Consider the following 25,201-nt stretch of genomic DNA (forward strand, 5'->3'; position numbering starts at 1 on the left):
ATTATATCAGCCTTTCTAGGTTGGATTTATTACAACAATATTGAACTTATTTCAATGTTTCACGTTTAATTTCACCCTTACATACTGTTTGGGTCCAATTTGACCCGTTTTAAAATTTGACAGCTGTAAAAACACACCACATGTATTTTACCCTGAAATTTGATGACTTTTCTTAAAGTGGCCAAAAAATACACAAAAATAAAAATATTTTAAAATGTTATACTTTTGTATAGGTGCTACACATGTTTGTAAATTAGAGCCGTATCTATTGACATGTGTTTTAGTGAAATGAATAGTTAATAGTTTTAATAAAGATTTCTTTTTATGATGAAACAGTGAAGACTGATGGCTCTAATGGTTCTACAATAAACACCACAGTTCTTGTCATTTTAGGATTGCCAAAACAGGACATGATATTGTGTGATAGTAGCTGTTTTTTCTCCTAAAAATACACTCTCTCTGCTCTCTGAAACATGAATCAAGGTTTAATCACACATTTATTGACCAGTCAGATCAACTATTGAGGCTTTCTAAACAGATATTTTTTATGAGGGGATAGACCGGGTCAACATTTACTTGGTGTATAATATTAACAGTATGTAAGGGATCATCTCTGTAATTCACATTTTCTCATTTATATTCAGTGTTGCACATCAAGCTGTTAAAGGCTCAGGATCCTTTCCTGAGGATTCTTGCATTGTTCTTCTTTGTGGTGGAGCAAATTTTCCCTTGTCTTAAAGAACTTGAGTTGACTCTGGAACTGTTGCAGTAAAGCTCACTGAGGCATCATATGTGATATTTGCTTATGCAAATAAACTTGACTTGAGACATCTGCCTCAAAATGACTGACTCAATAGGAAGTTAGCATCAGGCAGGGTTTCATGCATCAACCTTCATTTAGTTGAACTACCAATGGAAGCAGATAAACACAGATCACACATGCCCACACCCACATTGTGTCAACTGCGTCACTGCACTTTGGCTTTGCATTGAAAGAGGAAATCCCTGCCTCAGACTGAAGTCCGTCAACCACATTTCAGCAAATGCACTTCCTCATCCATGTGCACTTGCTGCCTTATTGTTACCTATAGCAATTAGACACACCGCCTGCATACGAGAGAATATTTGAAGCTGGTATTTATTGATTAAGAAAGCAATTCAAACTTATGCCAAAGTCATTGCATTAGTGCTGGATTCTTCCACCTGTTCAGCCAAAAGAAATGGACAAGATGTCACAGCACACACAGGTGGTGAGTATGATTCTGCTTCAAGCTATACTCTTTATATTATGGGTTCAAGGCTGCACCACTTGTTTCAGTAGGGCAGTGTGATTAACCAACCAATGCTCACTTTACATATGATTCGCTGATAATTGATATCTGAACTGCATAGATTTAAGTGTAGTATTGCAATAAAGTAGATTGAGCAATCAGAACTAAACATTGCACTGTGAAACTGAGAGACCTTACTGGGAAAATTTCTGAGACACTGACATTTCCTGTGAGTGTCACATGACACGAGGAACAGAGAACTTTGATCTTGACAACTTCACTTTTACTTCCTGTGGTTAGAGTTACATCAGAAACGTAACACATTTGACTGTAAAGGGAGGGGGGTTTATTTTGTTAATATATACATATGTAAAGACATGAAATGTAGCACCAAACACATATTGGTACACTAACCTCAGCTATCAGCAATTATAACTTCCTGCACACCTGTTCCTGCCAGCATAGTCTTTTCATATTAGTTAGTTCAAAAGTACTGCTGCTGCCCAACATGAATGACCCTTTGACCTCTTGTACAATGTAGGATGAATTATAAATGGCCTAGTAAATTTTAGTATTAAAAAAAATCAAAAATCTTACTTAACTGTGATATACAGTTACGTGAGACAACATTTCAACAGACCAGCACTGTATAAGTGAAACAAAAACACACTCTGACCCTGCATCGTTCCTGTATTTATGTTTCCACAGCCTGGTTGGTATTGTAATACACACCAGTATCAAAGCAGGTTCAGTCTGAAGTGCTGAACAACTCTTATTTCTCCTACTCAGACCCCCTCTTCAAGACAGCAACTCAAGATTGTCTAAAGTGTTTCCAAACCCTCAACGGTTGGCAAGACGAATCTGAGAGGTTGAGAAATGATTAGCAGGAATGAATGCACAAAAACACATTCTTGCTACACAAAATTGGGTTTGCCATTTCTTTTTCATCGACTGTGTGCTTCCACTCTATAATTTTATCTTAGGCTTCAAAATATTCAGATAAAATGAATGAAATCGTTGGTTGAAGTGGCCAGCACACATGGACATCCAGTATGTAATCTGTGATGAGTTTTAACCACTCACAAGCAATGGTGAAAGAAGTATTCAGTTCCTACCATCAGTAAAAGTACCAATACAGCTATCTAATAATACTCCATAACAAGTAAAAGTACTGCATAAAAAAAATCCTGCAGTATTATGATGATGTAGTATGCAGTATTACAGTAAAAGTACTGCAGTATTATGAGTGATGTAGTATGCAGTATTACAGTAAAAGTACTGCAGTATTGTGAGTGATGTAGTATGCAGTATTACAGTAAAAGTACTGCAGTATTATGAGTGATGTAGTATGCAGTATTACAGTAAAAGTACTGCAGTATTATGAGCGATGTAGTATGCAGTATTACAGTATAAGTACTGCAGTATTATGAGTGATGTAGTATGCAGTATTACAGTAAAAGTACTGCAGTATTATAGTGATGTAGTATGCAGTATTACAGTAAAAGTACTGCAGTATTATGAGCGATGTAGTATGCAGTATTACAGTAAAAGTACTGCAGTATTATGAGTGATGTAGTATGTAGTATTACAGTAAAAGTACTGCAGTATTATAGTGATGTAGTATGCAGTATTACAGTAAAAGTACTGCAGTATTATGAGCGATGTAGTATGCAGTATTACAGTAAAAGTACTGCAGTATTATGAGTGATGTAGTATGTAGTATTACAGTAAAAGTACTGCAGTATTATGAGCGATGTAGTATGCAGTATTACAGTAAAAGTACTGCAGTATTATGAGTGATGTAGTATGCAGTATTACAGTAAAAGTACTGCAGTATTATGAGTGATGTAGTATGCAGTATTACAGTAAAAGTACTGCAGTATTATGAGTGATGTAGTATGCAGTATTACAGTAAAAGTACTGCAGTATTATAGTGATGTAGTATGCAGTATTACAGTAAAAGTACTGCAGTATTATGAGTGATGTAGTATGCAGTATTACAGTAAAAGTAGTGGTTTGGTCCTCTGACTGATATATTATTATTATGACATCATTAGATTATTAATAGTGAAGCATCAGTGTTAGAGCAGCATGTTACTGTTGGAGCTGCTGGAGGTGGAGCTAGTTTACACTACTTTATATACAGTTAGCTAGTTTAGTCCAGTGGTTCCCAACCTAGGGGTGGGGCCCCTCCAAAGGGTCAGCAGATAAATGTGAGGGGTGGTGAGATGATTAATGGTTCTGATACACAAATGTGTTTTCAGTTTTTGGACTTTTTCTCTAATCTTTGATTTTTGCTAATATATTGGATCATTTGAACATTTATTGAAATGAAAGCATGTGAGAAATCATACAATTATCTTGCTTTATTAAAGTTGAATAGATAAGCTATATAATCACACTGCAATCTTCTCATAAATGTGTGTTTGCGATAGAGTCAGTGTACAGACTTATCATATGTGTTACAGGCGTGGTGCCTGTAGACGCTTGAGGCCACCTGTTCTTTGAAACGTGTCATAAACAAGGGGAAGCACAAGTGTGTACATGTTTAAAAGCACCGCAACAGCCACACGCCAGAGGCTTCAAATAACATTTGCTTTTAGGTGGCCTTATATTGTTTTGTAGGGTTACAGCAGGCATACGATTTGATCATTTAAAGCCACTATGTGACTATTTATGTGACTATAGTGTCTTTCAAATGATTCTGATTGCAGTTTGTTTACTTTGAGTGTGGGACTGTTAACACTATGTCTGCTACAGTGTCATTTGCCTGTGCGTCCAAAGTCTAGAACTTTCCAACTCTTCATATAATGGCTTCAAAGCAATAGTTTTATATATTGTGAAATAGATACTTTCTGAAAGTGACGATAAACATTTCATATCTGAATGTGTGAAACACAGAATTGGAGTCAGAATGTGATTAGCTTAGCTTTGCATAAAGACAAAGGAAACAGGTATAAACTAGCAGCTCTTGAGTAAATACTTAGTTATTTTCTACCACTATTACTGTGTTTTAATGTCGTTTAATGTCGTTTATTAGCAATGACTGCAGTACTGATTTGTCAGGTGATACTGTGGCATCTTGTCTCTTGGACTTTCTATAGAAAAGCTTTGACTTGGTGTAGGTGGTGCACTTTCCTTTGTTCACTAATTGTTTCCTTTGTTGGTCAGTTACAGTTAATTTACCCCCAAAAAAACCCCAGAAACATAAAACGCATCACTTCCTGTGCCAGAGGATTTTCCCAGGAGCTATCAATGAGTGACTACACTGTACATGCGTAAGCTATTAGGAACACAAATAAGGAATTTCCAATCTTCTACATAAAACCAAGATTACACGTATTCAGCTCTTTTGTTTTCTGCATAAGTATACCATAAAGGCATATCACATACTTTCATTCCACTTGTACACAATGGGTTTATATTGCATGGGAGTTTTCCCATAGGGCATCCTCATGTCCTGTCATTTTGTTCTTCTATAAATAGTATCTGTGTCTTCTCATGCAGAAGCTGTCATGCTCATATACAGTATATTCCTCCTGTTGTGTATTCAACCAAGGGGTATTAGCAACAGCAGGGGGTGAGTGGTAGAGAAGTGATCACATCATTAAACTGGTATCAGATAGTGTTTTTGGCTAGACTGAGTTTCAGAGTGGAGCAAACAAACTATTAAAGCTAGTTTAAGACTATACAGTATGAGCCTGTACACTAAGGTCAACATACTGTTAATCACACTCAGCAACAACTGTCTAGGTAAATACCATGAGAGTATACAGTGTTGCAGTGACAACAAAAACAAGACTAACAGTTTTTTTCTTAAAGAGTGGGGGCCGTTAACCAGTGCAGTAGGAATGCAGGCCCATATGCTTTGTTTATTTTAATCTCCAGTCCACATGTATATCTGTCCCTGGGCAAGATACTGAACCCCAAATTGCTCCTGTTGCTGTGCCAACAGTGTATGAATGTGTGTGAATGGTTAGTTTCCTCCTGATGAGCAGGTTGGAACACTGTGTGGTAGCTCCTGTCATCAGTGTATGAATGTGTGTGAATGAGTGAATGAGACATGTAGTGTAAAAGTGCTTTAGTGGTCAAAAATACTAGAGAAGCGCTAGGCTATATAAGTACAGTCCATTTACCATTCTATCAATCAAATAGATTTATAGCACTGTTCAGGGTTGTATCTGAGGGCAGATGGGATTGTTTCCTTTAGTATGTGAGGGCATATCAGAGTTACAGCTTATTTTAATGCTGAATTGGGTAAAACAAAAAAAGACCCATATACACAAATAATTTGTTCTGTGTTGCACTTTGAGATAAAAGATGTACTTTACTGTTTATCCATTGTTATATCCTGCTCCTGCTGCATTGATGGTTGATTAAAAGTACTGTTGTTTTTACCTTAGGAAGAAAATGGCATCAACACATTATTTCTGTTATAGTGCTACCTATTTGTGTTTATGAAGAACAAATCTTTCATGGTTGAATAAGCTAAAGTTGTGGGTTTCAAACAACATTTGAATTATGATTTTTACATTTCTGGCAGGTTATTAAACTTAATTTCAGCCTCATGTACTGTTGAAACAGCATGGTGCTACTGGTATTAATGTCTATCATCATGTAGGCACAGTGTTAGATGTAACAAGGTTTTTTTTTCATTGGGAAAATAAATACTTGATGTAAACTATGAAAATCAAAACTTCAACTTTCATCAATGGGCTAGATAGTGTTGTTGTAGGGCTGGTGGTATGTGTCATCCCCTTCAGCATGTTCTGCATCTGCCTCAGGGTTTAGTCCCTGTTGAAAAATTCCACCATAAGGTGATGGCTTGATCATTTACATTTCATTTACTTGTATCTTTGTTCTCTTTCCTTTTAGAATGCTGAGCAGCAGCGATCTCAAAACCCTCAAAGAAGGAGTTTCAGCTTCTCATCTATGCGAATTAAAAGTAAGACAGAAGTGCTCCATCTATGATCATACCGATCGTACTATACTGTTCATATCACCTGAAATGTCTTAAATTAAAGATTTCAATTAGCCTGTTGCTTATTGGTAACTCTTTTATGATATCTATGTGAATTTTCCACAGAAAGGCACAACAGTAATGAAGAGGGTGGATTCAAAGGGCGGAGAGGGCTGAGGTCTTTTTCATCAGTCCGGGAGTCATCGAGAGAGGGTAAACAACATATGTTCATAATGCAGTCATTCCACTTCTTTTACTATCTTAAATATACTAAGGTGAAAACAAAAACCACAGACATTCATATTCAATAAGATGACAAATCAGTTGGTGCCCCAATGAAGAAGAATGCAAAATGTGTAGACCTCAAATTTTTTTACACCATTTTACATTTTGACTCGTATTGTCAGTCGCAGATGAAGATGGTGCCTCACTGCCACAGAGATGTCAAGACTGGATGAAAAAGACAGGTATGCTAGCATCACGTGGCATGGCAAAGTGTGGCTTCTTAAATGGAGAATAGCTTATATATTAGTCGAGGCAGAACATAGGTCCTGCTTGCATCAGCTGCTTCGTTCATTCTCCACTATCATTGGCTCATTTGCTCGTGGCTGTTTTGCCATGAGCTGATAAGTAATGTCCAATCATATTTAGACAGGCGTACAGCATGGCCGTTACAACCTGACACTTCTCACTGCTGCTCACCACTATTGCTGCTGATTAGTTCGCAAATCCAGCCACACTGTGAAAGTCACAACACAGTTTGTGGTAAAAACCCAGTTCCCTAAAAATAACATTATATACTTCTGATAAGCAACTGCAAACACATTGCACAAAAAATGATAATGCTGCCCAAATCATTTGGAACATAATGATCTTTTAAAAGTCTCACTACTACTACTACTGATACAGAAGGCATACGTAAATATTCACTGTCAACATTTCAATGAGTTTTACTTGCAGTATACTGTACACCTGTGCTTAAAAAGACAGTTACAGACTTGTTTAAGGGGAAGGAAAGGTCATCATGTAGTTAAATATTGAAACAGTGACTTGACGCACTATGTCTTTACTTTCTCAGTATTTGATCATAACTACAATCTTTCCCTGACCAAGTGTTTTAACCTAAACATAATCCCTCAACCCTGGTTGTCTAATTCTGCAGCAGACAGGGTTTTAAAAGCAGTTGGTTATGATTTATTGTCAAATAAATCAGAAAGGTATTTCTGTAGTTGATTACAGGTACAGACAGAGGCTCCATGATGGATTCTCAGCCTTTCTTCAGTGGTCATTACTCTGGAGGTACACTTACATACTACATCACTCATAATACTGCAGTACTTTACTGTAATACTGCATACTACATCACTCATAATACTGCAGTACTTTACTGTAATACTGCATACTACATCACTCATAATACTGCAGTACTTTTACTGTAATACTGCATACTACATCGCTCATAATACTGCAGTACTTTTACTGTAATACTGCATACTACATCACTCATAATACTGCAGTACTTTTACTTGTAGTGAAGATATGTTTACATTATTGTGTTGGTACTTTTACTTAAGAAAAAAATTGAGTTCTAAGATGGTCTTTGTAGAACTCTGAGGAAGAAGAGGATATTGCATGAACACTTTTTCAAATTTTTGGTTAAATTAATGACAGAAATCACATTTATTTGGCCATTGTCATGATCCTTTTACCTCATTTTGAAGAGTGATAGCTATTAGCATATCTAACATAAGGCTCATAAGAAATGTACATTTCCCAATTGTGGGACTAATAAAGGGATATCTTATCTTATCACCAACTGTTTCTTTGATGCACAAATGGCACATTTCACCTGTCAAAGTAGAGTACTAAGGATAAATTATAGGGAAATATTCTTATTGCTAGCTATTAGCACCCTGGAAACTACGTGATCTGGATTTTGAAGTGTATTTTACAGATGTGACCTTTATCTTGTAGCTGTGAGGCAATTAGCCATCTGAAAGTTCTGGCAAATGAAAAAGTATTTCAGTATTTATGAGCTGAATGTACTAATAAACAGCATTTTCCAAGAATCTCAACCTGTCTTAACATCCCTGTCACAGTGGAAGATAGGTCATTAAAGCAGGCGGTCTGACTCAGCGCTGACATTTAACAGGTTCCTAGTAAGGTAAAGAGTATTTTGGCCTGCTTTCACTCAGGGAAATTGGGTCATTGCCTGCCAGTAACTTAAGAGTTTCAGCAGGAGAGACTCAAAGAAATGATATGTTGTTTCTGTTTATTGGTTTGACATCTGCAGACCTTGGCATTGGACAGAGTGGCATCCTTCATTTGAATAGAATAGAATAGAATAGTGTAATGAAGAGCGCTTCGTTACTAGTGACTGATGGCTTTGGTCTTGTAAATATGGCACAACTGGGTCTGTGTATTAATGTCACTTTTAACCAAACAATTTAATTAGGCACTTTAATAATGGCACATGGCACTTTCATTGTGATAGATGCACTTTATTGCATATTTGCACATTAATCTTTATTGAATGTGTGAAGCATGTGGGAGAACAGTTTAAACCATTGGTAATGATGAGTTGTGATTGATGTGTGTTGTCTTCTGCCAGGTGTGATAATCGGCTTCACCTGAGGGAGAGAGGGAGTTAGATTATATAATACTGTGTGTGCACCCCCAGTGTATAATTGATAGACAACAGTGGAAATGTTGAGCTTTATCTCATCAGACACAACATAAATGTGTTTTAATATTGCAATGTGAAAGTGTGTATTAGTGTGTTAAAGTTGCAGCCTGTGTTTGAGTTGTTTGTGTGGATTCTTACCTGTCTTCTGTCCTTTTGGTGTCTCATTCAGAGTGTTTGGCCAAGAGAGTCCCTGGGGGTACGAACACCAATTTAAAGGTTCCGGGAGAGACCAAGTGTTAGGATAGGAAGAGGGGGGTTTGGTAGTTGGTGTATATATGTATATTTATTGTAGTGGGTTTGTGTTTATTCTGGGGAGGAGTAAATAGCAGTACAGCAGTAGTGATAAATATTATGTAAGGGTAGGCTGGTTATATTGTCTGTGGCGATTAGCCGTGAGATAATATATTTTGTTAAAAGAAACCTGTGAGTGGAAACATCCAATTAAGTAGACCAGTGATGGGGTATAAAAGGCGCCAGTTTCCATCTGTCCTTGTTGCTGGTCAGGTCTCTCATCTGTAATACTGCCATGCCTGTACAGCTGTATGTATTTGTTATTTTGGGTTTTGGTGAATAAACACCCATGATTTGGTACATCGTACCATCGCTTTCGACTGCTCTTTAACTGCATCATCCAGCAGCTCATGGTCAATCTAACGAGTAGAGTAGAGTAGAGTAGAGTAGAGTACGATGGTGGAAAATTGTCTTTGGCTCACCAATAATAGACATAGGCTACAGTATACAGAAATTACATAAATATCATAGAATCCATAAAATTACATAACATAGTTTCTATAATACATAAAATACATAAATACATCAAATATGTGAGGTATAGAAATACAAGTGCATAACAGTTCCTGTATGTGTATTGATCATTTGGAGGTGTTTAAAATATGAATTGCAAGACTTCTTATAAATGTTCCTGGTTGCCATAGGAACTCTTAGGAGTTATTAGGCTTTGAGTGCTGACTACGTGCATGCATGTTGAATCTATTGTTTTGGTTGCGGGGTTCACCTACTCTACACAGCTTCCTGTTATTTGTGTTGGTTGTGCCAACAGAAATTGCTATTAACTCGCTGTGTGTCTGATGTGCTTCAGCTTCATGGCTCAAAACCAGATTTTCTTTTACAGCCAATGAAGAGGCTGAATTGAACTCTGTGGGAAACACATGACAGCCCGTCTTCACTTGAACGCAGCACATGACCGCTGGGGCGCGCACCCAGCAGAGCTGTGTGAGCAAGCCAGTCAGTATGCGATGTTACGCGCAGGAATGGAGACGATAAAGTACCGTAGTTGTGTTGTTGACTTGTTGGACATAAATAGCTGAGAGGAACATATTTAAAGGAGTGAAGCAGCAATGAGTGGAGCAGTAACGAGAAGAAGAAAAGGACCTGGACTGACACTGTTAAAGAACAGATGGAGTGAGTATTGGACCGCTGCCACTAAATGACTGAGAGCTTCATGTGAGACCAATCTATCCACAACATGTGACTTTAATACAAACTAGCGTCACATTTGATGTTAGAATGTTAAAAGACAAACAAAGTAGCTGCTGAAGCGCGCTGGTTAGAGCAGGTAGTCGCCTCTTTGTGTCCGAGTATCAAGTGTTTTACCAAGAATCAGCCCTGTGTCTGTGCGTAGTGCGTCCGCTGGGGTTGGTAGTTGGATAGATTACTGCACACAACCGATGTTTACCTAATAGAGTAGTCAGACCAATGAGATGTGTGTGACTTCAACAATTGCACAATATTTATGCAGTTTGTTATGAAAGATAGAAGGTAACATTTTCGGGTTAGACAGACATTGAAACTGAAAGCTTCTTTTCATTTCAGTACTGTAGCCTACTTAAGCATGTCAATAAATAAATGTGTTCTTAGATCTTTATTCCATCGACTCTTAGTTAGGGATGTATTAAATGGAAGAATTTGGATCACATTGAAGCCTTAGGAAACACTAGTGTTGTTATCAGTGACACCAGGCCTTCTTTCATTTTTGAAGTCAAACACCTATTCTCTTGGCAGACCAAGGTGAGGTTCCTTCATGGCTGACTACACATTAAGCTGGAATGTGGTTGTTGACACAGGAAGGATCACTGGTGAAAGAGAAAGTTGAAACCTGCTATATTTTGGACATAACTGGACATATTGAGCAGCTATACATACACACACATCTGGGATTCTCTGAATGAAAGTGAAAATATGAGCATGTTATGAGATTCAGACAATTTGAATTGGGAGAAGTTTTCCCTGTACTGTGTCATTGTACCATCATTCCTTTTGTGAAGAATTGACAGCTCAGTGTTGTAACATGTTCAGACTGTAAGGCTGTTAAACAGGATCGTTGTGTACACCCACGTCATAACTCAACAGCAGTAATACAACCAGGCAGTAGGCTTCAAAAATGCTTCCTGTGATGTGAGCGTATACAACTAGAGCAAAATACAATGTTATTTACTACAACCTAAGATAGAATTAAAGCAATAGTTATAGTAGTTCTGTGCTCTTTGGTGGCTTGTTATGTGCAAAGTGTTGGCTAGCGTTGCTATTGACAGTGCAAACATCTTATCCTTTCATCAGAGGTGGACTTTAGACTTTGGTACAGCTTGTAGTTGGTCCTGTTTGTTTAGTTGAATTCATTCTTAATGTGCTGCATGTGCTCACTCAGCTTTTTCACTTCATATGATTAAGTGGATGATAAATGGTAGATAATGTTCCACAGTAAATCAAACACTGTGGAAACAACCACAAACCAACAAGAATGCAGTTTGTGGTAAAGTTGACCAGTTATGTCTTAAAGTAATTCACTTGGGATTATAACTCTAGTTTTTTGTTTGGCAACCTTTGCTTTAACATTGTAGTTGAATAAAGCAGGATTCTAATACCTTGTTCTACAATGAAAACGTGTTCAACTCACATCTCCCATTACTCAGGTGATCTGTGTAGATGCTCTTTACTGAACTGGTTTTACAGCAGTATTGTGTGTCAACACAATAAATAGGCTTTTGTCGTCTTTTTTCCAACATTATATTTATTGAAAGTTTTTCAAGATAAGTAAGCTTACATCACACACATGGTCGCCCATAAAGTTGGAATAAAATATTGTTTACTTCTTCTCATGAAATGATTGTGACAATGTGATTAATAATTGATAGATAAAGTGTATATATTCTCAACATTGTATTGATCAATCTCATTGCACCTGATCAAAGGTGATTACTGATGTGTATGAATAGAAAATAAAAAGAGGAATGTGTCTGAAAACTAAATTATTCCAACTTTATGGGCGACTGTGTACATACATACATACACACCATATCAACATATACAAACTGAACCAACATTACAAAGAACATCTTATCAGACAAATACAATTATAGATATGAAGGACAATTAGGGGGTTTTCCTTTCTCAATGTTAGCACAAATGTAGCACTTACATCCGTTTTATTCACTCTCTACATCCTCTGTTAGATCTAAACTTTTTATAAATACAGTAAAAGACGGTGTGTTAAAGTTGCCATATCTAGGTATTTGGGGGCACTGAATAAAGTTAAAGTTAAAATATCTTGAAGGTTAATTTAGTCATGGTCAGATTCCCATCATGAAGTTAAAGCAAGTGATTTAAAACTAACATGCACAGTTATTACAGCATTGTGTTGTTGTTACTGAAGCACTTTCAGTCTTAACCACATTGCTGCAAGGCTTCCTCCTCTCTCCTCTTCCTCCTCTCTCCTCTTCCTCCTCTCTCCTCTTCCTCCTCTCTCCCTGCTCAGAGTTTCTGACTCAATCACTAACTTTCACTTTTACTTGGACCAATACCCTTAGAGATCTTTCTTTATATCTATTAGTTTTACAGTATTTCCTTCTTGTTTGTAATTAACACATTCTATACATCTAACTTGGGATATTTCCTTGTTTTCAGAGATTTGGATAGTCAGAGAGCTAGTTTTTCCCATATGACCTGAATGCAGCACTAGTATGAAAATTCTTTCCTCAGGGTCTGAAGTAAACAAATGATTCAGCAGACTGTTATAACTGCAGCATACGCTAAAGATTGATAGAAGAGCAGTGTTACAAAACCTTTGTTGTTAGGCAACAGGAAAACATTAATAGTGGTTGATTCCAGTAAATAGTCAATCCAACAAGTATGATGAAGTCCAAACACCCAGCACAGTTCAGAACCAAATGGTCACCATCTCTGAGTAATCTGAAGGACAATGCTGTCACAGTAATGGTGACATAAGAACAGGTGGTTTAATAAACACTCTGTCAACATCTGTTCCAGCTTTGAACTATGAGGATGGTTGAGTCAGAGTGTGTGCTGCTGAAACTTACCTTGATAAATCATGTTGCTTCTCAAATGTTGAAGTGGCTCCTTGTTTAAATAGTTAGTTGTGATGTTTCCTTCTGCTGGTGGTCATCTCCTGTCACTGTTCAGCTGTACCATACTTTACTTTCTGCTGTTTGTGGTCAAGTGGTCTTGGTCCTTCAATTGAAGCGTGTCTGCATTACATTATTTCCATACCTGAGGAATGCTTCAGAAAGCATGATTATTGAAGTAAGTTTAGCTTTAGTTCATTATGTCTGTATTCAAAATACTGTATCTAACATTTTAGACTTTTCTTATATTGTCTATATTATTCTATATCTGCAGAGCCAAACCAACAAGGAAGTGATCTACTAACCAGTATTGTGTGTGTATCTAAAGCCTGATCTTATTCTTCTGTGCTATATCTCAGTAAGAGTGCACAGTGGAGTCTGCTTTACATAGAACTACTCTACTGGACACTGAAAACATGATCGCTGTTGTCACTGTAGTGTTAGGAGCTGTCTGGACACAAACTAACATGATCATACTCTATATGGTGTAAGAATGTGTCAACCAGTGCAGCAGTGTTACTCATGACTTTGTTTTGTACTGTAGGCGAGCAGCCCAGAGGTAACCTCATCTCTGATGTTGCAGGGAAACACAGTAAGTATACACTTTGAAGTCAGTTTTGAGTCACGTCTGAAACAATCTTGGCTAGTCAAATAAAGTGTTGCTAAATGGGATTAGTCATGTTTTATATGTTCTGAGTATTGCTACCAACCTGACCATGTGTAAGCTTGTAAGGTGTCTGAGATGTTTGAAGCTGGCTCCTTCACAGAGGAGAGCAGCTTACAATACATCTCAATGGCACAACTCAGTCACAGCAGAAAAAAACATCTCAAAGCATTTGTACACACTTCTTTTGTGCAGTTTAATTCACTTGTTCATATGTATGCTTATTATGGATGTTGGTGACATCATTCTGAACATACTAGTGTCACTGACTTCAAACTGAGTCTAATCGTATATATAACTGTTAGCACTTGTGTGGTTGTTCAGGGCCTTTAAACTAGTAGGGAATGGTGGGGCTAATGTTGCTGTGCTAATATTTGGTATTAAGTAGTTGCTGGTGCTGTTTCCTGAACAGGCAACCTACCTAGTGAAGATGAAGGTGGACGACAAGGGCCCTTCAAGAGGTTAAATGCCATGTGGTCATCCTTCCGCAGAGGCAAAAGACATGGTGAGTAATACATTACACCTCATCACATACACATCCAGTCATTTATATATATGTATAGTCATGTGCACCCTTGTGAAAGAGTTGATGCTGGATGTTTGATAATGTTGTGGTTAGGGGTTACACAAATGCTGATTATGGACATTTTGGGTTTTTTGCTTTGTAAATGCATAGAATGCAATCACAGCCTCTAATCTGACTAGAGTTGAAACAACACTTACACATTTCACAAAGGCAGTGGTGTGATTAAAGGATATTATCACATTGCATGTGCAGGTGCACAAATACACACTTCAAACATACACTGAACATAAAAGTATGCAGGGACAAAGGTTATGCACTTTTACAAATCATTTAAAAGAGAGCATGAGTAAATGACAGCTTGTAGCACATATAACAGCTCTCTTCTGTTATGACTGTGTGTGTGTGTGTGTGTGTGTGTGTGTGTGTGTGTGTGTGTGTGTGTGTGTGTTTGTGTGTGTGTGTGTGTGTGTGTGTGTGTGTGTGTGTGTGTGTGTGTGTGTGTGTAACATGCACAGTCAGACTTCACACAGCCAGAGGGTCAAGCCCTGTTTCATCAGACACTTTCCCTGAGAATGGACAATGGATTGCACAGCATTTTCACTCACAATCTGCTCTGTTGTAATGTTCTATCCACAGAAAAATGAGCTCTAATGATATGTCTGGTTTGTGTCTGGAAGCGGAGCAGTTTCCAGTGTTTCAGGTTTTTCTCCACATTTCAGCACACAGATTGGTCCATAATGAAAACTACAAAGAGAACAAAAGCCTCACATTGCTCATCTTTATTTAGCAGAGATGCACACACACACACACACACACACACACACACACACACACACACACACACACACACACACACACACACACACACACACACACACACACACACACACACACACACACACAGAGCTCAATCACAAACCAATCTTCATCTATTTTACTTCTTTTATTAAAACATAAAAATGTAAAAGTACATATATCAAAGTATGCAAATCTGAAATGTGTTAAATGAATGTCTTAATCTTAAATAATGTTCACCTCAGAGGCTCAGCCTGAGCCCTCTGCAGTGGCAATTCCACAGAAACATCAGCACTGATGTTCTGGTTGTTCACAGCCGGCTGCAGCATCACACAGCAGCTGAAACGATGTGACAGTGTGTCTCCAAAGCAGCAGTAACTTCATTAACATTGGGTTAATTCAGTCACAGCTCTTCTAAATATCCCCTGGCTCTGCATTGTTGGCCATATCTCTACCTACTGTTGAAATCCAAACATAATTAACATTCTTCCAGCTGATATTTTCTGCTCATAGATAGTCATCAACAACCTTGCCAATCCTTACATGTCATCACTGTGACTTCCATCATCACATGGGATCAAGTGGTGATCTAATCAGACCTGTATATATTTATGGCTGGACCTCAGTGGTAATCCCATCATTCTATTGCAGGAATGAGAGACCCAGAGCCAACAGAGCCAAATGCCCCTGCGCTGGCAGACAGCACATCCACGCAGCACCGCTGTGTCAGTGGTCAGTACTTCTTTGAATATCTGGTGGTGGTCAGCCTCAAGAAGACCAAGGATGGCAGCAGTTATGAACCTCAGATCACCTACCAGTTCCCCAAGGTTAGTTTGAGCAACGGTACAAGCCTAGTGAAGTAGAGACAAAGACACAATATAGAAACCTTACTTTACCTTTATTGAATTTTACAGATGCATTTCTGTTTAAGTGTTACAGTTTATGTTTACAATCAATTCAGATGACTGGCAAAGGTTGTATCAGTCTCTGTGCTGCTCCACCACATCGCTGTGAAACTAGATAACATTGCATGATGGTCAGCTGAGTTCACATGGCTGTATGTTCTACAGGTGTCAACATTTCAACTGCCAACATATCTTAGAAAGGTGTTTCTGACCAACCGGCAACCTTTATAAATTGATCAAATAGTGTTTGGTGATTGATGAATAGCTTTCATTTGAATTAAAAAACATAACTTGGACATTTACAACTAACCCTTTTCAAAGAGAAATGAAAGGTGCTCTTCAGTGTACTGCATGAAGTAGCATGCTAACCACTAGTATTCTCACTGGAGATGGTGCTGTATGTATCTATAAAATGTAGCAGTTCACCAAATAAAAGAGAACAAACTGATTACCAGACAACATTTACCAGGCACATGTACTGTCTCCCCTCACTTCAGATGATAACTTAACTATCAGCATCAGTTTTAATCATTTGCTGTCGACTTTCAAATCATCATGTACAAAAACTTGAATTAGGATTATTTAAAGTGGAGCTGCGGAGATGATTTACCACTGCAGAGCACTCTAATCAAATCTACAGGTTCATTTAACTTACTGTAGGAAAACAAACATGTTTTAACTGTGTGTGTGTGTGTGTGTGTGTTTGTGTGTGCACTTTCAGAGAGATCAGATGCACAGATCTCAAAAGGAGGATGAAGAGAAGACACTGAAGGCAATTACACTCTTCTGTTTCCCAGAGGGCATCAACTGGGCTCCTTTGACAGAATACCACAGGTACAGCTGGATCTACTCTATGCTGCCTCTTTTATCACTTTGAATTTTTTTTTTCCTTCATTCATGGTTTGGTTTCATTGTCAGCATCCACTGTTTGTTGTACTTAGTTTTCCCTGTATGTTTGCAGTGAGACCTTCTCCTTTGTACTCACTGAAATCGATGGTAGCAGAAGAAACGGATACTGCAGGAGGTTGCTGGTGAGTGTGTGATGTGTGGACTGAAGGTGTGCTCCTCACTGTGTGTTATCATTTTCCTTTCGTCTAATGTTTCAACATCAAACATTGTCTCCTTTCACAGCCTGGTGGTAAAGGAGCTCGTCCACCTGAGGCTTACTGCATCATCAGCAGCGTGGCTTGTTTTGGCCTCTTCTCCAAGGTGATCTAACCTGAACATTCCACAGTTCATTCAACTTGGTGTGATACTAATGCTTAAGTGCTCTTTATTCAAATACTGAAGCCCACTTCCCTGACTTGAAGGTATTTTATACCATACAAGCAACTGGCTAGTGTAGCTTAAATGTATTGTGTATGCAGAACAGATAACAAGAAATAATATTTTATACATTTATACGAAAATGTCTTAAACCCTTTTTGGTTAGTCATTATTGATTATTGAGTGTAGATTGATGGTCATTGTATCCATTTAAACACAATAGTGTGCACAAAGTGACGGGATCTGAATGCTTTCTGTTTATCTTATGTTAGAGGACTCATGTGCTCGACTAATATTGACAGAACAATGAGTGTGTCATCAACATCTTTAAGAACCACACCTGTGTGTGTGTGTGTGTGTGTGTGTGTGTGTGTGTGTGTGTGTGTGTGTGTGTGTGTGTGTGTGTGTGTGTGTGTGTGTGTGTGTGTGTGTGTGTGTGTGTGTGTGTGTGTGTGTGTGTGTGTGTGTGTGTGTGTACTGTGAATAAATGATTCCCCAAACCAACCTGCAGACACCACTGAGGTCACATCCTGTGGATTTTTTCTGGGAATTTGGTTTGTTGCCAAATACCAAGCTGCTTCTAGAGGATCCAAATGATTTTTAAAGTTAGTCTTAAAAAATACCTAGGATTTATTCATGTTCTCAGTATTTCCAAATATACTAGTCATAGTCCTGATCTAAACAAGCAATACTTCAAGTTCTGTTCCAGCTTGGCTCTGTGGTGGTAGAATTTACAACTGATGATAAACAAGTATTGGCTTAAATATTTTGTCTATACCTTGAAACGTGAGAGAAAAATGAACCTTTGAAAAAGATATTTATTAGTTTATATTATTATAATTTATTTTACACTGGATCACCCAAAAAGTCTAGATGAATGTAGATAGTCCAGAATCCTGTGGCAGTGATTTAAGATGTTGTGAAATGTCAAATGATTGTAATTATTATTATAAACATTATTATTACAGGTCACATTCTCATACACATTGTACACTGATGACAGGGGCTGCCAGCAGGGTGCCAACCTGCTCATCAGAGGGAATCTAACATTCATTCACACATTCATACACTGTCGGTGCAGCCATCAGGAGAAATTGGGAGTTCAGTATCTTGCCCAAGGACACATGGACTGGAGGAGCCGGAAATCGAACCAACAATATTCTGATTAGAAGACTAATCTGTGGCTCTGTGGCTCAGGAGGTTGAGCCACAGAGCCACAGTTGAGCAACTGACCCACAGTGGCTCAACCTTCTGAGCCACAGCCACATCAGAAAACACAACATTTCAAAAATACATTCAGAAAACAGTTGAGAAAACATGAACACGTCACAAAACTCACCAACCAATCAGAGAACAAAGATTAAACATCAGAAAACAGACATCAACATTTCAGAAAACACAATAACCAATCCATGTTTTACTGTGTGTGTATGTGTGTGTGTGTAGATTTTTGATGAGGTGGAGAAGCGGCGGCAGATCTCCATGGCCATGATCTACCCATTCATGCAGAAGCTGCGGGAGGCTCCATTCCCAGCTCCGGGAAACACTGTGGAGATTAAGAGCTTCATTCCTGAGTCAGGCACTGAGGTCAGAGCAAAAGCAAAACACTCCACTTTAAATGTATTGATAATATGCTGCAGATCTCAAATGTTTGTGTGATTGTTTGGTTTAATTAGAGTTGAACTTTTAAAGGTTCAGAATATCTCAAGTTTAATGTAGTTTAAAACATTCAGGTGCAACAGAATAAGTTGAGATCTCAGATCCAACACTAAAAAAAACCCCAAAAACCAAATAAACTACAACAGCACAATGACATTATCAGACAGATTGTAAACAGACCTCTAGATGAACCTTTTTGGATGTGAAAATGAAGGCAAAGGGGAAAATAATAAGCCCAACTGTCACTTTGTACACATCAATCACAGTTTACCACTTCCTGCTTCAACTTTAACCTAGTGCACTTACTCTATTTGCTGTCTTGTGAATTCTTGTGAATTTACAGTTTTGCCTCCAAAAAAAAGTGGAGTTAGATAAAAGGCTGATAATCTGGTTGCTTTGATTAGAGCCTCCAGCATGAGCATGTGTAACCCACCCAGCTCATGTATTCATCCTGTAGATGGGTGCATTTGTGTGGAGTTGTGTCTCAACCTGTCTTGCATTGCTCAACATTTACCCCAGAGCGGGAACCTCACACTTATACATCAGGTTTCATACCATGTTTCAACAGCTCACAGTCACCTCAAGTATTCACTGATGCTGGTCAATGTGCTCCAGTTACTGTGAACAGCCAACAGGGCTAAACGAGAAACAAAAGCACAGTTCTCTGGCTGCATAAAGACTCTTGATCATGATGGCTGCAAGGATGCTCTTCTAAATGTGAACGACATGGTAGTGAAAGACTAACCCTGCATCTCATCCCATTCTCTAATCATATTATACATTACATAGTGGTGAAAGTCAGTGACACGCCAGTTGAGTGATGACATTACCACTGTTGACATATTTGTGACAGTGGTGACTCTCTCCTAGATTATCAGTCTGACGCGACCGTTGGACTCCTGGCTGGAACACGTCAACTTTGCCATGCTCTTTGGCTGCCTGACAGATGAGGAGGTGTTACTGGTGTTTGCTGCTGCTGTCCTAGAGAGACGGATCATTTTCATTGCTGATGAGCTGGGGTACAACACACTCACCTGTACACTCACACACAACTTCTTCATGCATGATGTACTAGAAGACCTAGAACAGTGTGACTCTTCTTTCACTGAATGTAGCTGTGTTTCATTTTAGTAGCATGACGGTTCCGTCACAAATGGTTCATTGGCAGCACTTCAAGCAGTCTCCTCTTCTTAGAGCTGAACATATTAGCTCATTAATTGTGTGATTTTAAACAAAGAATTAAGCTTTTTTTTTCTTGTACTTGAAAATGTTTAAACTTTAAAATGATCAATAAAAACCCTCCTTGGTAGACTGGTATAGCAGTGATGAAGGATTGAAGGAGGTCACAAGCCAGAAAGGTTGGGAACCACCTGATAAGTTCATCATGCCATTTACCATTAATGTTCTGCATATAGAGATTAAAGCTATTGCTAGTTCCCATCTCCTGTCTCTAGTTAGGCTATTAAAAGACACATATCAATATTACATACAAAACCAATAATGATAAAAAGGAAAGGAAAGGATATCGCCTTTTCTTTGAATATGAATGGTATATTTACCTAGATTTCAGTGTGATTGGCTGGTCTGATGACAGAGGATGTGTCTCCAGATAATGTTCCAGTGGCAATATCTCTGCTCTGTGGATTTTGAATAAATCTGTGATCGTAATACTTTTGTAAAACCACTGTGCAAAAAATATGAGGGAAGATTGAAATGAGTTTTATGTTGAGCTAATCTTTGGATAATTTGATTATAACTGGATCTGACACCATCTCTCTTGTTTCTCTAAAGCACATTATCCCAGGTCATTCATGCAGTAGCAGCCCTCCTCTACCCCTTTACCTGGCAACACACCTTTATCTCCATTGTTCCGGAGATCCTAATCGATGTAGTGATGGCACCCACCCCCTACCTGCTGGGGGTCCAGAGACACCTGCTAGACCAGGTCAACGACCAAACTGATGTGAGTTATTAAGGAGAATGCAGAAAAACATATTTAAAGCAAACCAAACTTTAGATCAGTGTGGTTTGATTGATGCTGGAATGACCTGCGTACTCTTTCTGTAACACAGCTGCTGCTGGTGGACTTATCCGAGGATAAAAAGAACACCTTCATTGTTTCAGTAAGAGACTAGAAGTTGTGTGGAAGAACCATTTTGTTAAAACAAGTTAAAACATTTGTGTATGTGTGTGAAATATTGAAATGTGTATTGTGAAATGACCATTTTCCAGGATGATGAGAAAGATATTCTGCCCCCGAAGCTCCAAACTGAAATACTAGAGGCACTGAGTCACAGACAAAAAACATCAAGTAAGTCAAATACAGTTGTATTAGTTGGGAATGGATCGTAAAATGTGTAAATATTAAATGAAATGCAGATTAATGGTAATGAGTTTGTATTGTTGGTTTCAGCGACAGAGGAGCTGAACCGGGTGGTGTCAGAGGCCTTCTTGTTGTTCTTTGTGAAAACAGTCGGCCATTACATGTCGCATGTGAAGTACAATCGCAGCGGAGAGCCAGGCGAGTTTGACAAGAGAGGATTCTACAAGGCCATCGAGTCCAAGACCACTCGTCACTTCGTCAAGAAATTCATTCAGACGCAGATGTTTGACCTGTTTATCCAGGATGTGGAGCAGCAGCAGCCTGGACCACAGCAAGGTGAGGACACACACACACACACACACACACACACACACACACACACACACACACACACACACACACACACACACACACACACACACACACACACACACACACACACACACACACACACCTGATCAGATTAATAGTTCTTATTGTCAGATAGAACAGAGCTGATCAGATCATTTCATATATTTCGTTGCTCATCTCATTTTCAGGTAGTGAGCATTAATGAAGCTGCCTCTAATAACAGCAGTGTTCATGCTAACGAAAGGTTATCAGACATCTTTGAGTTTCAGTTATTTTAGCCTTTTTATTTGCAAATTCCATTTATTTCTATTCACTTCAGCACAGCTAAGCTGGTGGAATTGTTGATTGAAGTGGATTGTATACTGGATAGCAGTTTGATAAAATGCTATCAAACCACATTCTTAATCAGGTGTAGAGAAGTTTCATGTGTATCAGTTCTCTTTTGAACATGCCATCTGTTTTCAGTTCATTTTTTATAGTCTTGATGATTAAATGTATGACACATAGTCGAACTAAACACACAAAGTGGTGTTATAGAAAAATGATATGAGAGTACAGACATGAGTTTGCGGCGTAATCCAGACAGCCAAAAGATTCATTGTAAGTGTTTATACATTTAATGTTAATCAGCTGTACGGTGTTTGCCTGAGGAAGTTTAACTGGTTAGAAGAGCAGATCTGGTAGCCTCTCAACTATTTATCCACCTGAAACCGGGTCTGGAGTCCAGATATCACAACTTAAGTTGGAATCTATTCAACATACAGCATCTGCAGGACAGGCAACTTCTCTGTTGAAATGATGATCAGCATAAAGGTTTAGCACCCCCTACAGACATGTGTGTAGTGGTGCAGTAAGAGTGGTATTTATGTGGAGAGCCTCATCACACTCCTTAAAATAAATGGTGACATCACAGATGCTAAAGGCTACTGCACTTTGTTAGCATTCATTAGGTATTGTTGGAATGTGGCTTTGAGTACACCAATGGCTAAGACTTATGGGAAGTGTAGTTGTTGAAAGTCTTTGAAGCCCTCTTCATCATTTTAATGAAATCATCTCAACTTCAGTAGCTGTATGCAGCTGCCTAGTTAACACATTAGGAACCAACTTAATGGTTTGTTTTACCAACTGGAGCTTCTGTCTTTTTCTCCTGCAGGAATTTTTTACAAAAAGGTCCTTGAATACCAAGAGAAGAAGAAAAGGGACAAGAAAAACAAACACTAGCTCTCTGCATGGATGAACCTGGGTGTGTATAAAGGAGTACAGAGGAATTGATGTGAATTTTGTACTGTGTTTTATTTCCTGTCAGTTTTTTTGTTAATAAGATATAAAAAAGTGTGACTTACTGTACAGCTGTGTTGCTGCCAGTCTGTGAAACATTGGAAAGATGAGCCTTCAGTTCCTCGTGTTGGTTCTCAGCCTGTGGTCACAGTGATGAGCAGGAACATCATTTCAAAGAAATCCTCGTTGTTTAAGTCTATTATCTTTGGCTGGTAGCCCTGGGTGGTATTTTGGTATCCATCTATCTATATTTCTATCTGTTTGTTTTTTTGTTTAATTCTTTCTTTTTATTCTTTGTTTTTCTCTTTTGTGACTGACTTGACTGATATTTAGCAGAGAGCTCTGTCAGAGTTCAATGCTGTGTGAATTCTAACTAGGTACAATACTCATGTAAGGGACAAAATTAAAATCAAATGTCTCAATATTTGATGAATGTACTTGTTTTTATTGTGCTGTTGGTGGTCAGATTAGAACTATATGCACATAATATCAATGAGTACAGTCCTTCTAAAGAGATTGGACATGTTTCTGTTTCCACTGCAGACTGTCAACAGAAACATCAAATATGGTTTCAGCACATTACATAAACATTTAAGTTCAAGAAAATGACAAAATAGAAAACCAAGGCTGTAGGAATCCCTCAGTACCTCCACCAGCACAAGGTTTTAGTCTCTGTAAATGTTTGAAATCATTTTCGCTCTTATTTATTTAGTTTACTGTAAAATAACAACAATAAAACTCAATTTAATTTCCCTACACAACATGTGTGAATAGTTTTGAAATCTTTCTCCACACTGTCAGGAGTAAATGCTGACCTGCAGTAGATCATTACTGTTAGACTAAAACTAAATATATTTAAAAACAGGACCCAGCATATAAATGACTCACAATAAATCATGTATTATAGAATGTGAACTCTCCCCAGGTTAATAAACCACCAGGTTCTCAGGGGGAAAAAGTAACACCTCAGAAATGTTCACATTGAAAAGAACAAAGCATTCACAAAGTGTAAAAGTAGACAGAAACATGCAGAGCTGCAGTGTTATTGCCCACCACTCTCCCTTAGGATGGACATTTTATTCAAATGTTACTTTTGTTCATTTCCACATTGGTAGTTGGGTCTGTGTATGTTTTCATTGTTTGTTTTTGTCATTTGAAACTATTGTCGTCTTTTTGTTTTAATGGAAAAAATTAAATATCGAAAACAAATCTGGCCCTGGATCCTTTTGCTCATTTTCTTTTTTGGACCTGAGCTTTAAATCAAAAGTCTCAAAAACAAAGCTCAAGTTCCTTTTTTGTCACATCACATTCATAAACAAATAATGAAATAAGCCATTTTAAAAATATGGATAAATATCTAATGAACAAATGATACACAGACTTCTGAGTCCTGAATTTGATACTTTTTGGTATGAACCTATACTAGATCTGTGAATGTTATTTCTTTATACTTCTATATAGGAAACGTGTAATTCATGTGATATCTTGTCTGTTTTTGATGAGAACATAAATCTGTTGTTACAATACATTTGAAGTTAACTTTGGTAAAATAACACATCTGAACCACTGCAGGTCTACAATGATTGTTTCTTTGATTAAAAACATTATGTGCTAAATGTCTTTAAAGAAGTTTTTGTTTATGAAAGCTAATTGTTTCATATGCCATTCAGCTTATGAAGTGGCCCCCCCCTCCAATTATACAATGATGATGCGGTTTGTTGTATGATTGGCTCCATAGTATATGGTGTTTTAAAATATTGAAAAAGCTAAACTAAATTAAATTTGTAGCGCCTCTGTAGCTGAGTGGTTACCATGCAGGCCACATGAAGGCAGCATCCCTGATTAGATACTGCTGCATGTCATTCTGCTCTCTCTCTCTCTTTTTGTCTCCAGTTAGCTTAAATGCCATTTACTGTCAAATAAAGGCAAAAATACCCAAAAATAAATCTATTAAAAAATAAATAAATTCAGTTGGCTGCATTTGCAACCACACCAACAGATGCTACTAAATCCTACAGACTGCTCCTTTAAGGACATTCTTTTTCTTAGAGATAAAAAAGACTTTCATTTTGTATATAATTTAGTATGAATTAGTTCATGTTGACATTTCACATTTTTAACGGACATTTAAATATCCA

At 38.0% G+C, this 25,201-nt stretch overlaps 1 protein-coding gene across 2 annotated transcripts; it reads left to right on the plus strand.

Moving 5' to 3' along the window:
* Positions 1–1,014: 1,014 nt before the first annotated feature.
* Positions 1,015–25,154, plus strand: LOC133988300 (DENN domain-containing protein 2D-like). Of its 2 annotated transcripts, XM_062427909.1 has the most exons (17): positions 1,015–1,250; positions 6,147–6,216; positions 6,358–6,444; positions 6,639–6,698; positions 13,841–13,888; positions 14,373–14,465; positions 15,933–16,108; positions 16,908–17,020; positions 17,148–17,217; positions 17,318–17,395; positions 18,899–19,039; positions 19,982–20,130; positions 20,903–21,074; positions 21,184–21,234; positions 21,344–21,422; positions 21,525–21,770; positions 22,939–25,154. In XM_062427909.1, the coding sequence occupies exons 1-17, from the start codon at positions 1,221–1,223 to the stop codon at positions 23,004–23,006; spliced, it is 1,731 nt and encodes a 576-aa protein (XP_062283893.1). In that variant the 5' UTR covers positions 1,015–1,220; the 3' UTR covers positions 23,007–25,154. The 2 variants fall into 2 exon arrangements, with proteins under 2 accessions (XP_062283893.1, XP_062283894.1); XM_062427910.1 differs by lacking the exons at positions 1,015–1,250; positions 6,147–6,216; positions 6,358–6,444; positions 6,639–6,698 and adding an exon at positions 10,129–10,339 and having other exon boundaries at positions 22,939–25,121.
* The last annotated feature ends 47 nt before the right edge of the window (positions 25,155–25,201 follow it).

This window comes from Scomber scombrus, chromosome 10 (assembly GCF_963691925.1).
Source record: "Scomber scombrus chromosome 10, fScoSco1.1, whole genome shotgun sequence".
NCBI lineage: Eukaryota > Metazoa > Chordata > Actinopteri > Scombriformes > Scombridae > Scomber > Scomber scombrus.